At 34.3% G+C, this 14,350-nt stretch overlaps 3 protein-coding genes across 4 annotated transcripts; all 3 read right to left on the bottom strand.

Moving 5' to 3' along the window:
- Positions 1-662: 662 nt before the first annotated feature.
- LOC108216385 (uncharacterized) lies at positions 663-1,502 on the bottom strand. Its single transcript, XM_017389140.2, has one exon. The coding sequence runs from the start codon at positions 1,428-1,430 to the stop codon at positions 837-839; it is 594 nt and encodes a 197-aa protein (XP_017244629.1). The 5' UTR covers positions 1,431-1,502; the 3' UTR covers positions 663-836.
- A 1,561-nt stretch (positions 1,503-3,063) lies between these two features.
- Positions 3,064-6,700, bottom strand: LOC108216693 (uncharacterized). Its single transcript, XM_017389521.2, has 3 exons — positions 6,519-6,700; positions 4,114-4,193; positions 3,064-3,277 (listed from the first exon to the last, which is right to left on the bottom strand). The coding sequence occupies exons 1-3, from the start codon at positions 6,627-6,629 to the stop codon at positions 3,208-3,210; spliced, it is 261 nt and encodes an 86-aa protein (XP_017245010.1). The 5' UTR covers positions 6,630-6,700; the 3' UTR covers positions 3,064-3,207.
- Positions 6,701-7,586: 886 nt separating this feature from the next.
- Positions 7,587-14,153, bottom strand: LOC108219146 (aspartokinase 2, chloroplastic). 2 transcript variants are annotated; one of them, XM_017392436.2, is made up of 14 exons: positions 13,911-14,153; positions 12,519-13,088; positions 12,318-12,400; positions 12,158-12,198; positions 11,905-12,059; positions 11,149-11,298; positions 10,819-10,914; positions 10,621-10,737; positions 9,675-9,794; positions 9,499-9,591; positions 9,058-9,174; positions 8,733-8,849; positions 8,009-8,071; positions 7,587-7,888 (listed from the first exon to the last, which is right to left on the bottom strand). In XM_017392436.2, the coding sequence occupies exons 2-14, from the start codon at positions 12,921-12,923 to the stop codon at positions 7,751-7,753; spliced, it is 1,695 nt and encodes a 564-aa protein (XP_017247925.1). In that variant the 5' UTR covers positions 12,924-13,088; positions 13,911-14,153; the 3' UTR covers positions 7,587-7,750. The 2 variants fall into 2 exon arrangements, with proteins under 2 accessions (XP_017247925.1, XP_017247924.1); XM_017392435.2 differs by having other exon boundaries at positions 9,052-9,174; positions 13,911-14,137.
- Positions 14,154-14,350: the final 197 nt, after the last annotated feature.

Here is a 14,350-nt window from a genome sequence, read left to right as displayed (position 1 = left end):
GAAAAGTTAGCAGTTAGCTATGTCTTAATGGTCCAAAGGATCTATGCAGTGATAACTAGATTCATGTAATGCCAAGTGATTTGAAACCGGAACAGTCATACCATGAAGATGATTCAGAATTACATCCAGATTATTTTTACTGTTTGTAAACACTTCAGGGATTGTCCAATAAGCAATGTGCAAAAACCTACCAGTCAATGTATGTATAAGTTTGATGCCATTTGAGCCTGATGAAATAGTGTGGTCATTAGCTCTGCACTCACCTGACATTCATAATGATCAAGACCTTTCTAGGAAGTAAACAGACAAAAATAAGACACTGAAGAGCAGGCTAGTTGCATTAAGTTGAAAAGGTAACACGGGCCTAGTAACAAGATTTAGAAAAAAGTGTAAGCAGTCACAATTCGACATAAGAGGGTAAAACTAAAGCTGCAATCCCATGACATTAAAAAATTGTGTGTCAATAAAATTTCAGTGATTCCACATAATCTCACTAATGCTGCTGAAGATCTTCAGAGCCAAAACAGAGATATAATAGTAGACACGAGAACAATGGGATTAGAATTCCGACTCTCCAAGCGTCCATGCCAATTTAACTCACATTCTAAACACATGCACAACTTTCTTTACAAAATAAGCAATTCTGATTAAAGAACAAACAATTCCAGAGAATAAAGGTGTATAAATTTCATTCAACAGATAGTTACCATCATCAGTCTTCACTAATCATCCAGCAAACAAAACTGAAAACATAAATCACGGCATTTATAAAACTTGAAACAAAACAGCATAAATTCCGCAACAATCTCACTAAATCAACCACATAACAGTCAAATTCAATTAGACTTCTTAACCAAATGATCAGGTACCACTTTTAGCAACTTCCTCTGCTTAGACTTCTGGATCTTCTTAAGCGTCTTAGGATTGCTAATAATCTGAAGTTTAGAGCCTGTGCGCAAAATATTCTCCTGCTTCTTCTTATCTTTCTCCTCCTTATGCTTCCTCTTCTCCGCCTTATGCTTCCTAATCTCCTCCTTCAACTCATTCTTCTTCTCCATATACGCCTTCTTTATCTCCTTCTGCTTCGCTCGTTGCTCGAACGTCGTTCCTTTGTGGCTCACCTTTGTCGCCGACGACCGGTGAGTCCGCACCTGCTTCCACCTCCGGCCGGAAACTTTTCCGGCGATAACGCCGTCGTAGGTTGGATTGCCGAACACAGGCTTGTTAGGATCGTCGGAGGAAGGCACTGCTTGGCGCTTCGCCGCCGGAGGAGGCTCGGTGAGGTCGATCTCCATTGAAACGTCTTCGTTTAGGTTCTGCTGCGAGAGGTGGAGGAGGTGATTGTTGTGCTCTTGCTCTGCTCGCTTTCGCTTGGCGGTTTTGCCGCCGAAGCCTTCATCGAGGAATCTGAGATCGACTGTGCAAGCCATTAGGGTTTTGTTGTGATGAAAAACCCTAGTTTTGTAGCGGCGGGGAGGAAAGAGGCCAGAAGATGTATGAGCTGATATATTTTTGTATTTATAGGTAGCTGAATATTTGAATATCTTTGAGTAAACAAAAAAATAATTAATTTTTTTGGTGGGATTAGTTTTGATATTCTTTCTCTTCTTAGAGATCTATTCTAAATATTTTTTATAATGTGATTTATATTAATTTTAATCATGTATGTTGTCGCGTAAAAGAAAATAGTACTAGTAAGTATTTTAAAATAATAATGTCATATTTATTTTCAAAAAAAATAAATAATAATGTCATATCTTCAAAATCAAGTACTTCCAACGTATGAAAATATTTTATAATGACTAATCAAAACGGATAGTTAACTGAATAGCAAATCGAAATAATTTGATTCGATTAACCGATAAGAATAATTCAATATGATTTTTCTTATATTATAATATATTGCTGTTTTCAGTTTTTATCGAATTAACCGAAATAATGAATGATCAAAATATATTAATAAAATAAATTTAATGTCAATAATTCTATCATATATATAGAAGAATATATTTACAAAAGTCTGAATTAATTTATTTTCATGAATTACGATTTATAGTATTTTATTCATTTCATGTAACGATATTTTATAATTTTTCATCTAATTATTTTCAAGTAATACGAGTTGATATTTATATAAGTATTATTAACGTGTGATCGATAGTTACTTAGTTTGAAATACTAATTTTAATAAAGAAATTATTTTTAATTTTGTCCTTTTTTCTAATATGAAAATAATGTTATCATTTTTTAAACAATTTGGTTTATTATTCCAATCTTCAATATTACAAAAATATTAAATTCGATTCGATATAATAATCGAAACTATTTCAGTTCTTAATTCGCGAAGATGCAACTTGAGGTTTTTTTGTGCTTAGTCGATATTTCATTCACTATTCAGTAATTCTGTTTAAATCAGAAAAATGGCCTCAAATCTCAAATATTCTTGAAGTAATGCCCAAAATAACAGAGTTGGAAAAAATGGCCCCAAATACCTGTCAGAGACGTCGATAATCTAACGTTTACAATCTTGGGATGAAAACACTAGATCGTGTAGTTTTTTGCTGTTTCAACCCCAGCAAATCGCTACATGATAACCTAACAGAACACTACATCGTCTGGCGTTTTTGGTGAATAATCAAAACGCTACACGATCTAGTGTTACTAAATGATATTTGGGGGTCATTTTTCAAGATCTTGATATTTAAGACATTAATGATGAATATACCGGTATTCAGGGCCAAAACACTTCAAATCAGCCCTATTCACAAAGTCAGATATACCAAACCGTTTACAACACTAAATTCCCTGTGACATTTATATACTTTATATTCTAAATTCAAGATATAATACGCCATCCATAACACTCACATTAATCCTTCACAACATTCACATATATGTACTTGGTCTTCGACAACACTCCTAATTAAACCATATTTTGCAAACAATTACAGACCATCTATAATTGCAAATTATATTTTAGTAATAAAATTTTCATAGTTCAGCTGCGATTTTAAAATAGCGACAAACTTGACTGAGACATCGGGATGGTGCCGATGTTTAACATCAATAAGAAACCATCAACATCAATAATTTGTGATAAAATTCACAAGGCTGAGAATTTATTAGGACAGTCAACATGGAAAAGTTACATTGGACTTGAACTAAAATTGAAAAAACATAGCAGTACAAGGGATATCTAGATGGCCTTTACTCGAGTTTTACTTCCCGCTTTGGGGGGTCTAATTGCAAATAAGAGAATGGCTCAGTTGGCTCTTCCCTGCATTAAAACATCCAATGCATTTTTCAGTAATAATAAAATGCTTAACGATCGATGTTCAGGACTAATTGCTACAGCCATTTGCAAAAGGTTGAATAGAAAGACAGGTAAAACTCACAAGTTGAGTGGATATGAGTTTATCATGCCACCCTGTTAAGAACTAACACTAAATTAAAATGCTGGTTTGGCAGATTATACGACTTCTGGGGCATAGGCTACTAACAGGGTTTTGCACAGTCATATGATTAGAAAAAAGTATCAAGTACACAGATATATTATCATTTATACTAACTCCCTCCTAACTTATCAAACATTTTAATTGATTGAAATACGACAGGGCAGGAATGTAAGGGTTAAAACGGATGAAAGAGATTAAAAGTGATGGTGGTGGGACGGTGGAGACATGGAGTGCAAGACAAATATGACAAATATGTGAAGCTTACAGAATCTGAGGATGGAGCACGTGAAACCGGAGAAAAAATATTGAGGGTGATTTATTTTTTAAATTTTTTTGGCAAAATGTATTAACAGTAATTTGCTGGACTAGAATGACAATATGACATCATAAAGACAATTTATGCTTCAATAGTAACAAAATAGCCTAGATAGTACATTATCTTTTTATATTATTTAATTGCAACAAACCAATAGAACATAAATTTTACATAGAAACACATGATACAACATTATAGTTTAGCTTAGCAGTATGCAGGTCTTTATGATAAAATAACAAGTAATCGAGATTGCTGAACAGATATAAACTCTGATGCAGAAATAATTAGAAATCAGCCATTAAAGTTCAAATCCTGCGGAAAGCAATGAAAGAGTATAAGTACCCAGGTTTTGAGCGCATGCAGCGGTAGAAGAGCTTAAAAGGGCCTGGAACTGTCTTAAATGGGTTACCTTCAAAGCAAGCCTACAAAAAAAGAATATAATCAATTCAAATACAAGAAAAGGAACCATAATTAGTACTCTGGCTGTTCCAAAAAGTTGGTGGTTTTAGACTTCTTAGTTTCCATTAAAGACATTCATGGTCTCAGTAAACTAATAAATTATCTAAAAGAATGTGTATTTCATCTTTCTCTTATTTTGCCATAGATATAGAACGAAATAAAATTTACCACAACAGCTCAGTTAAGGCCAACATTCAGTATTAGTGTATTTGGGATAACATTTGTTCTGTCACAGAACAAGGGAAACACAACTGAAATCTTATTCTACAAAGAACATAAATCACCTTTGTCACCCCGACTCTTCACTCAACTCCAATACCGTGTCGGACACTCGACACTGGGACATGAATATGGACACTCGGACACTTATTTTAGGTCAAAAACATGTATAATTTTAAAAAAATTGCTGAGGCCAACACTTGGATATGTAGCGAGTCCAGGTAATAAAGCATTTCACATCCTGAATTCCTGATCACAGTTAACAATGTTGGAATAATCTTAAATTTAGTTATTATTATTATTTGTTTAGTTATTTATTTTGAGGATTAATTTTAGATTGAAGTAGTTGGATGATTGTTGGAGTTTTAGAGAGTTTGTAGGAGGTATTGAGTCTATCTTGTTTTAGGAGATTATTAGAAGTAGCAGAGTATTGTTAGGAGTCAAGTACGTTTGTTTTAAATATGGATGTAATCTCTTTTTCAGAGGAACAAGAATTAATAAAAAAATCAGTTTTATATTCTACACTTGGCATCAGAGCGAGGTTTTGTTGTTCCGCCGCCGGTGGTAAAGACGCCGCCGGTGGTGGAGGCGCGGAATAAGTGTCCGACGAGGTAGTTTCAGGTTGGCGTTGCGGAAGGATGGTGGCAAAGCTACATGTGTAGTATGGGATGCATGTGTAGTATGGGGCTGCCGAGAAAGACGAGGCAATGCCGGAGAAGCGTGCTGAAGGCAGAAAATGAGATAGAGTGCCATGCAGAACGAGATGGATCTTGCGTTTTTTTTTTTGACGGAGTAGAGGGAGAACCTCTCCTTTAGAATTATGGGTGATTATGTGCACCTGGAGAGAACATTAGAATTATGGGTGATTATGTGAACCTGGAGATAAGTGCTCCAGTAAATTTGGCGTTGATGAGAAGTGCATCAACAAATTGGTGTTAATGAGAAGTGCATTAACATATTGGTGGTGGTGAGAAGTGCATCACAAAATGAAGAGAAGTGCTTTATAAATTCTGTTAAGTAAATTTAAGATTATGGGAGTGATTGTTGGAATAATCTTAAATTTAGTTATTATTATTATTTGTTTAGTTATTTATTTTGAGGATTAATTTTAGATTGAAGTAGTTGGATGATTGTTGGAGTTTTAGAGAGTTTGTAGGAGGTATTGAGTCTATCTTGTTTTAGGAGATTATTAGAAGTAGCAGAGTATTGTTAGGAGTCAAGTACGTTTGTTTTAAATATGGATGTAATCTCTTTTTCAGAGGAACAAGAATTAATAAAAAAATCAGTTTTATATTCTACAAACAAAGTATCCAATATTCCAAACCACAAAAATCTTCAATGCAAAAAGGAAAGTGAAAACAGCCATTTTCTGAGGATGTTACATTTTATGATCATTTAGAGTCCATAACATAGTGATTAGTGCATTTGCAACTTGAATCTAATTGTTAAGTGCTTCCAGTTAGATGTCATGTCACTGATATTTGAAATCTTTCTTTTTTCCTCTCATTGGTATAAAGGTGCAAGTAGGCCTGAGCTTAATACATAGACAAAAGAAGGAAACTGCTACAAAGTTGTGATACCGACTCATTCATATTACAAATAACTACACACCGAGTCACTAATGAAAACTACTTACTGACATCTACAAAAAGTCACCAACCTCAGAGTATGTAAATATCCAAACAGTACTTAAATATAATTTTGTTTTTTTTGTTAATATTAAAACCCTGCTCAAACAAATGACCGGTTTGTAACAGACAAGCAACCGGGAAGCCACCATACCAATTCTGTACTAACCTTGAATAATTAAATAAAATAATGCTTGGAATGTGGAGCAAATTATAATGCATCTTTAGAATTAGTGTACCAAGTCTGTATACCAGAGATGCAAAAAAGTCCGTTATAATTGCTTCACTTGATATTTAAAGCTTATAGATTTAAACTAATTTCTCATGATTTAAATAATAGACAAAGGTATTGAATCGAAGAATAGAAATTGCAAAATTTAAAATTTGTACAAGTAAAGGATAAAAAAGGTAATGAAAATGAGGAGGAAAGGGGATGAAGACCTGAATAACATCTTCAGCGCGATCATTGCAGCGGTGAGCTTTGGGTTGCCGGTGCTCTCCCTCCGGCGTACCCCACGGGCTCTCTCTCCTCGGCACCGGCCTCTCGCTCATCTCGTCTCTCTCGTTTCTCTTGTCAAATTCACAGATACTATCACAAAGCGATTACTACTAAACACTGTACTGTATTGCAGGTGTTTGGTACTTTATACCCAGTTTTTCGATTTTTTGCACAATTATTGATTTTTTTGATGGAAGTACAATTTTGGAAAAGAAAAATATCAGCAAAATGAAATTTTGAAAATTTTATTTTAATCAATAAGATTTTCTTAATATCACAATAACACCGTAATTCTAAAAATCTCCGATTTATTAAAATATTTCTGATTAATTTATGTAAATAATTTATCGATTAAACTTTTATTTGAATAAAATTCATGATTTATCGAAACATATCTGATAAATATCTGATCAGTGATGACCATTTTCTGGTTCAAATTCCTTATTTGTAGAAATAAAGGAATTTAAGCTTTCACAAATAAAATAACTATATAAAAATTTACTTGAGAAGTTGAAATGAATCCCCCAAACTCCAAAAGCCCTACAAACTTAAATATTCATATATAGATTTCAAAGATATTACCGGCCGAAAATTGACCTAAAATAGGAACCAAAGATAAGCTTTAATTGGATCACTTTTTTTAATTATTTATTTGGCAATGAACTTAAATTGCAGCACTGTTCAGGCAAATAAGCTGTTGCTTCGGCATTGGCCACCTACCACCAGAAGTTTATTGGTTGTGAAATGCTAAAATGGTAAAATATTACAGAGGAAAGAATAAACCTTATTTGCAAAGCTTACCAAGGCCTGGATCCGTCACCCAGTAAAATATTCAGAAAAGCCTAAATGGTAAAATATTTTACTGGGTGACGGATGCAAAGTTCTTGATAACTTGACCGTATCTGCATTGAACTTTGCAGCAGCACTTCACTCCTACATTTCCTGCCAAATTCCTTACACTAATAATGAAGATATGGGCAGAAATATTTCAAAACACAGGCACATAGACGAATCCAAAATCTCGCAACTGTTAATTGATACTACTTATTACAGTCTCCGGTTTTCAAATAACACTAGATAACTATCTGTAAAGAAATAACTAGAGTTATTAAGGTAAAAACTGAAACTGTCTAAGCCAATGCTATCAATATGAATAAATACATCACAAATGATGTCAATGACCAGTTGATGAACCATTCCCAGATGCACCTCTGTCTACCATTTCAGATATATCACTCTCAAAGAAGGCATAGTGGAGTGCCCTCACACATTGTTCTGATTCACTATCGTTTACGATCAATGATATATTCACCTGAATAAATTGTACAAAAATAACTTCTAAATTAGGCGATATGTATAGTTGAATGTATATGCACGTGAGTGTGGGGGTGGCTGGGAGCACATATCTACCAAAATATCCAATTCGTGTTACCTTAGATGCGCCTTGAGAGATCATCTGAACATTGACTCCATTGGCATGAAGAACATGAAATGCCTGTAAAGAGCAGAAAAGACGAAGGCTAAATACTAGAAACAAGCATTTATATACAAGGAAAATAGCTTGAACCAGAATATGTATCACTTGGCTAAAGTCAAGCATTACAGTATTAATTTCTATACAGAGACAGGAATGACACATTGAGCAGAACCTAGTAGCTGTCATGTCTTAAATTGGATTTGAAAATATAATGTAATCCTGTCTCACCACATAAGTTGCAAGGAGCAGAATAAAAAAAATAACTAAGGGATCTGGCTAACACCAACAAAAGTTTCATAATTTTACAAGTAGTTTAAATAGCAACACCATATATTTCGTTGTATCACAGAAAGTAGCAAGAAAATGCTGCAATGGCAGCATATTATGTTGGAACACAGAACAGGAGATTTAACTCAACGTAATGTGCTATCCAATCACAATCATCTACTTCATATGAAAGTTGTTTTTTCCTGCAAACAACTCCATAAATTACTTGTTCTTGTGCAAGGTAACTGGCACTTTTTCTAGGTGACCATGTTCTGGTTATAAAAACTACATCTCATTATTTGTCAATACCAACGATATAGACAATAATCAATCAATACAAGGAAAAGAACAGTGACTTCTAATTATTCACAGGCTTTTATGTTACTCAAACAGGACAGATCATTGCTATTACCTTCTCCAGTATCAGTGAAGACCTTTGAACATTCCCAATGAGTGAGATGATAGATCTGTGTTGAAGGAGATTCACCACCGCAATTTTCTCTAGTTCTTCTACAACATGATCGAGTTCCTGCACAATGAATGGTAAAAAGGGCTTTACTTAGGTCTTACGACTTTGTTAATTAAATATCACAACTGAAGATGTCGAAAAAAATGAATATGCAAACAGTGAATTGAGCCTGATATGAAGCAAAATAGTGGGTGACTGGAAAATAGCGCTGTTTGCATGTATATCTCATAGAATTTTTTTAACATTAAGCTAGATATCGTACGCTTGCCTGCTGAATTAATTCCCTGCTCCAAAGCTTTGATGGATCCAGTGTCAAAGAAATACTAACTTCACTTGTAGCTACGACATCCACAGAAATGCCCAAATCTTCAAAGATAGAGAATACCTTACACAGAGACCATGAAAATATTTCAACAAATATTGCACTGACATGGTCATCATAAATTATAGCAATGCTAACAACTCACAACATTATAATCATTTGCAAATTGTAGCCCGACAAATAAGGAGAAACAATAGAGGTAAAAAATTGATGGGCAAGCAAACACAGTAAACCACTAAATACTAACGTCTCCAACAGATCCTTTCACTTAATTACTCCAACCAAATTTTATAAGCATAAGACTGCTAACAATATCAACATGCACTGTGTGCAGACATCAAATGAGCCAATAGAAACCAAAAGACAGAAGCACAAAACATTCTGTACCTTAGCAAGGAAACCAAACTGACCAAGCATGCGAGTGCTAACAATATCCAACATTGTTACATTCCTTTTCAAAACGATGCTAGTTAGCAATGCCTGAAAATGGATAACACAAGAGGAATATATCACACTTCTACCTCATAAATACTATATTGTAAAACATATCTTGACATACATACTTTTCTCATGTCTCTTTCTCTAGTTATCAAGGTTCCTGGAGCATTACGGTTGTAGGAATTCTTCACCCTCACAGGAACATCTCCCTCTCGAGCAGGCCTCATAGATTGGGGGTGCAGAACCTGTGACAAAAGAAAGAAATAATTGGGAAGATATTTAGTAAAAACAAATCTCCCCATTTAGTTCTCAGCCTTCAAATAGGAATATCTTACATTGCAAATTTACAAGCCTGCTTTATCCTAGAACTTCCTCTCTCACTACTCACTAGTAGCAAAAGCAACAGTAATGACTAGTTAATATTGTTGAGGATGATGGATCACAGTGACTAATACTGAAGCTAGGTTAGAAAACTATACTTCCAGTAGATTGAAATGATTTTATTCTATTTAAATGGCAACTAATTGATATTATACAATTTCAAAACATAACAAAATCCATACTCTATGGATTTAAAATAGGAATCAATTGCAAAAGAAAGAAAGGATCAATAACTAAGACCACATCTTACCAAACATCATAACATATAAGATTTATATAATCTACACTAGTGGACTGCAAAGAAAGAGCACAACATGCTACAAGTACAAGGTGGAAAGAGATGCCTATACCATATTTTAGTAAATTTTATGAACTACTTCAAGAAAAAACCTGATGTAAAAAGTTTCCAATCTCACCTCTTCTGAGCAATAGATAGTTTGGACAAAGGCATTTATCAAAAGAACTTGTAGAAGAATATTAATTTTGTTAATTTTCAATAATATTGTCCACTTCCTTTGTAAAGGGGGGTTTGGCATTTTCAATATTTTATAAGTTTGTTTTGCTCAACAACTTCAAGGAGCCTCTGGTCTACCTCAAACTTTGACTCTCCCAAGGTTGTGCCAATGAAAATACAAGAAAAGCAGACAGCTTATACTCTATAAAGTTCCAATGAGTTGACTAAGATAATACCTGAGCTCCAAAATAAGCAAGTTCAGCAGCCTCATCAAAAGTCAAATATGGCACTGGCTCTGCGTGTTGATATATATTAGGATCACAGGTTAAAACACCGTCAACATCTTTCCAGACCTATAAAAAGTGCATGAGCAGCTTTAGTGAATGTATACAACTATCCACAGAGAAAAAATGATCCCGTGAAGCAACTCAAACCTGAATTTCTCGCAACCCCAATGCTTTGCCAATGGTTGTCGCCGTCAAATCACTACCACCTCTACCTAAGGTAGTCACTGCACAGGACTTCCACCCCTAATAACAAAAAATCAAGATATTCCAATGTTAGCATATACAGGCATAATGTCATACAACTTGTATACAAATCAGAAGCTAATATTTTGTGTGTGTGTGTGTGTGTATTCTTGAGCAATATTTCATTTTCTTTTCTAGCCCAGTATTCAAAAAAAATCATGCATGACCTTACTTTTCATTTTTAAATTATAAATAATTAGTAGATGAGACCAAACCAGAACAAGGGGTAAACACCTTTCCAAGAAAGCCAGTGACAACAGGAATAGCAGGATCAGCAATCCAATCACCGTGTAATCTCTTCGCAACAGCTGGATAAGTTGCTTCCAAAATATCCGCATTTGTAAAATCATCGTTCGTAATAAAACCAATTGCAAATGCATCATACTGCAAAGCATTCACACCAATCCACATAAGCCACAATCAGAAGTGTTGTGTGGAAAATAACCAATATGTACAGAAGATGTTTGACCATCAAGTACATAATGGGTGTCAACCAATATCACAACAAACATATTCCTAATGTCAAAGATGAATCATTAATTCAGTACAACTAATATCCTTCTGAAAACAAACATGCAGTGGAAGTACTTTCCGATCTAAATTCTCGGCTAAAAATGTATACTCACTTCTGCGCAAATATTATAACCAGGAATTTTAAATTCATACTCCCTCAGTCCCATTCAATTCTATACGTTTTATTACACTGTTCGACACACACTTTAATGCTCCTGTAAAATATAGTTCTATAATTTATTTCAAATAACTTTTTTCTAAATAAAAATTTAACATTCAAATTTTAATTCAGAAAAAGAAAATCTTAAAATAAGTTACAGAGCTATACTTAACAAAAACATTAAAGTGTGTGCCGCTTCCCCGTTCCCCAATGTATACAACTCAGGGGGGGCGGAGGGAGTAATACTTAGCTAGGTATTAAGTTGGAGATGTGTTTTCATTTTTAATTAAGGTATCTAATATCAAAAGATGACATACTTGGCGGGCTTTAACACCAATCTTGTTCAAATATGCGGAAAATATTCTTGTGGACATGCATTCCCCAAATGATACTAAAAAGTCTCTTGTGCGGGGCGTTAACTCTTTCATCATAGCAATCCCACTCAGAAGTTGTTCCAATTCCTCTAGATGTGCTGCAAAAATTTACAAAAACAAAAGAACTGCTTATCAGCTGTGTCACAACATAAACTCAGTATAAAAACTTCACTGGATTGGTGAAATAAAAACTCACATAAAATGGTGGATCTTTCTATTCCAAGCTCAACAACAGTCCTAAATACTCAAATATACAAAGAAAATATAATCAGAATGCATGTACAATAACAAAATGTACATTGACTTAAAAACAGAAAGAAAAAACATGAAAAGGAATATAACACGAATACTTCTACCTCAAATGTAATTCTTTCAGAGTGGTCAGCTCATCAATATCAGTGACATTAGACACGCCGCAACTGACAGCCTTTTCTCCGGCCTGTGATACAAGCCAACAAATTTGCTTTATACTTTGTGGAAGAATTCTTGAAAATATAGCGATAGCCAAAAAGTTTTATGCTGAAGAATAACTAAAAAAATAGCAAAAGTAACAATACCAGTAAAAGATTGTTAGTTGTCTTTCCCATAGCAGAAAGAACTATTACAGGCCTTTCTTCTGGAAAGCTAAGGATAAGTTCAGCTACTTCCCTCATCCTCTCCGCCGAGGCCAGTGATGATCCACCAAATTTCATCACACATGTTAGTTCACTAGATACTCCTTTGAGACTTTGATTTTCTGTCTCACTCCTGTGGAGCACATCTATATTTCCTCCCTCACAGCAGATACTTAAAACTCTTTTTCCACATAAACTCTTTGGAGCTGTGCACGATCCAACGATGGAGCCCACAGATGCAGCAAAATTAAGTCTATGTTTTGGCAACATAGGTTGGCTCTTCAGAGCTCTCATTGATAATGCAGATGATGGTGACTTAATTCCACATAAATGCATTGCAGTCGCCATGACACAGTAATAAGAGTATAAATGTTCTTTTAATAATATAAGAAAATTCGACTAATAACGCAGATATGTAATTTTCAGCAGCAGAGAGAGCCCAATTCTTTATTGGCTCTCCCTGCTAAAAGTTTTTCCTCGGCTGATAGGCACTCACTTCACGTGTATAGTGTCCTGCAGAATTCAACATAAAGCTGGAATGAATATACCTCAAACTTTATGAAAAAAAGCAGATAAACAATGCTTCAAAATCTATATACCAACTAATCAAATTAGACTAAATTCATTCAGTACATGTCTGTTATTGCTACTCAATTCAAGGTTTCTTTTCATAGAAGCTTAAGAAATACAAATTTGCCAACACTGGACAAGTAGATGAACAGCTTATGAACACATGAATTCTCAGTTTATCAAATTTTGACCGAGACAAAAAAAAAAACATATTGGAGCTGAAGTAGTCTGATCAACAGAAAGATATACAACATAACATGCTGTAATCACCACTTATGACCTTAGTACAAGGGTGGATCACCATCACCACCAATGACAATGACCAATATCCTTCTTATGCTTGATCGAAATGAGATATATGATATAATTTCGACTCTGCATAATACTTGAGCAAATAGCCCCACATTTCCACCGCATCATTATTATACCTTCATCCTGACCACACACGTTACATCAACTAATTCCAACGATGTATTGCGACTCAAAGACATCAACTAATTACCGATATTCTACAACAAGCATCCACTAACTAATAACAAAAATGTAGCTAACAAACAAATTATCAAATCAAACAGTACAAATCATATAAACACAACAAACACATTAAATGCATACACACCGCAACAAAGTGAACCAGATCGAGAGCAATATTAAACAGAGATAGATCAATTTAAGATAAATAGAACAAGCGCAATTATTCAATTCACACACAAACAAACAAAACGATAGCGAGAAATGATAGAAGTTTAAATGTCACTTATATACCTGAACGAGAGATTTAAGAACGAAATATTAGGGTATGAGTATGTAGCCGCCGGAAAATGGAGACGGGAGAGAATGACGACAAGGAGGAGCTTGAAGAGTTAGCGAGAAATTTCTTGAGACGCGGCGGCGCCTTGTACTATATACTAGATTATTTATATAACGTGTTTCATATTTCCTATATAATTCTTTCACTTTCCCTTTTCCTGTGTGCTTGTAATCCCCTGTATAACTACGCTGGTACTTGCAATGTTTCCTCTTTATTGATAAAAAAATATAGATGATAAATTATTATGAAAATAAATATTAAAAGTTAAAGTACAGAAAAATATATTGCAACACTTATTTTGATATAGAAGAAGTAATATTATTTGATTTTCACCTTTTTCTTTCTTTTAATTCTATTTGAATTTCTGAGTTTTTATGATAATTTTATGATTTTT

This window comes from Daucus carota, chromosome 4 (genome assembly GCF_001625215.2).
Source record: "Daucus carota subsp. sativus chromosome 4, DH1 v3.0, whole genome shotgun sequence".
Classification (NCBI taxonomy): Eukaryota; Viridiplantae; Streptophyta; class Magnoliopsida; order Apiales; family Apiaceae; genus Daucus; species Daucus carota.
The sequence above is the reverse complement of the archived record's forward strand: the minus strand, read 5'-3'. Positions and strand labels throughout refer to the sequence as shown.

Excerpts from the sequence above, each read along its gene's own strand:
- LOC108219146 (XM_017392435.2), bottom strand. The coding sequence starts at position 12,923 with ATGGCGACTGCAATGCATTTATGTGGAATTAAGTCACCATCATCTGCA. Across the intron at positions 9,795-10,620 it reads TTGCTTATTTTGGAGCTCAG|GTTCTGCACCCCCAATCTAT; the intron begins GTATTATCTTAG and ends CTTTTGTCACAG. Across the intron at positions 8,072-8,732 it reads CTTCACTGATACTGGAGAAG|GCATTTCATGTTCTTCATGC; the intron begins GTAATAGCAATG and ends TGCTCTTTACAG.
- LOC108216693 (XM_017389521.2), bottom strand. The coding sequence starts at position 6,629 with ATGAGCGAGAGGCCGGTGCCGAGGAGAGAGAGCCCGTGGGGTACGCCG. Across the intron at positions 4,194-6,518 it reads GCGCTGAAGATGTTATTCAG|GCTTGCTTTGAAGGTAACCC; the intron begins GTCTTCATCCCC and ends CTTTTTTTGTAG. Across the intron at positions 3,278-4,113 it reads TGCATGCGCTCAAAACCTGG|GGAAGAGCCAACTGAGCCAT; the intron begins GTACTTATACTC and ends GTTTTAATGCAG.
- LOC108216385 (XM_017389140.2), bottom strand. The coding sequence starts at position 1,430 with ATGGCTTGCACAGTCGATCTCAGATTCCTCGATGAAGGCTTCGGCGGC.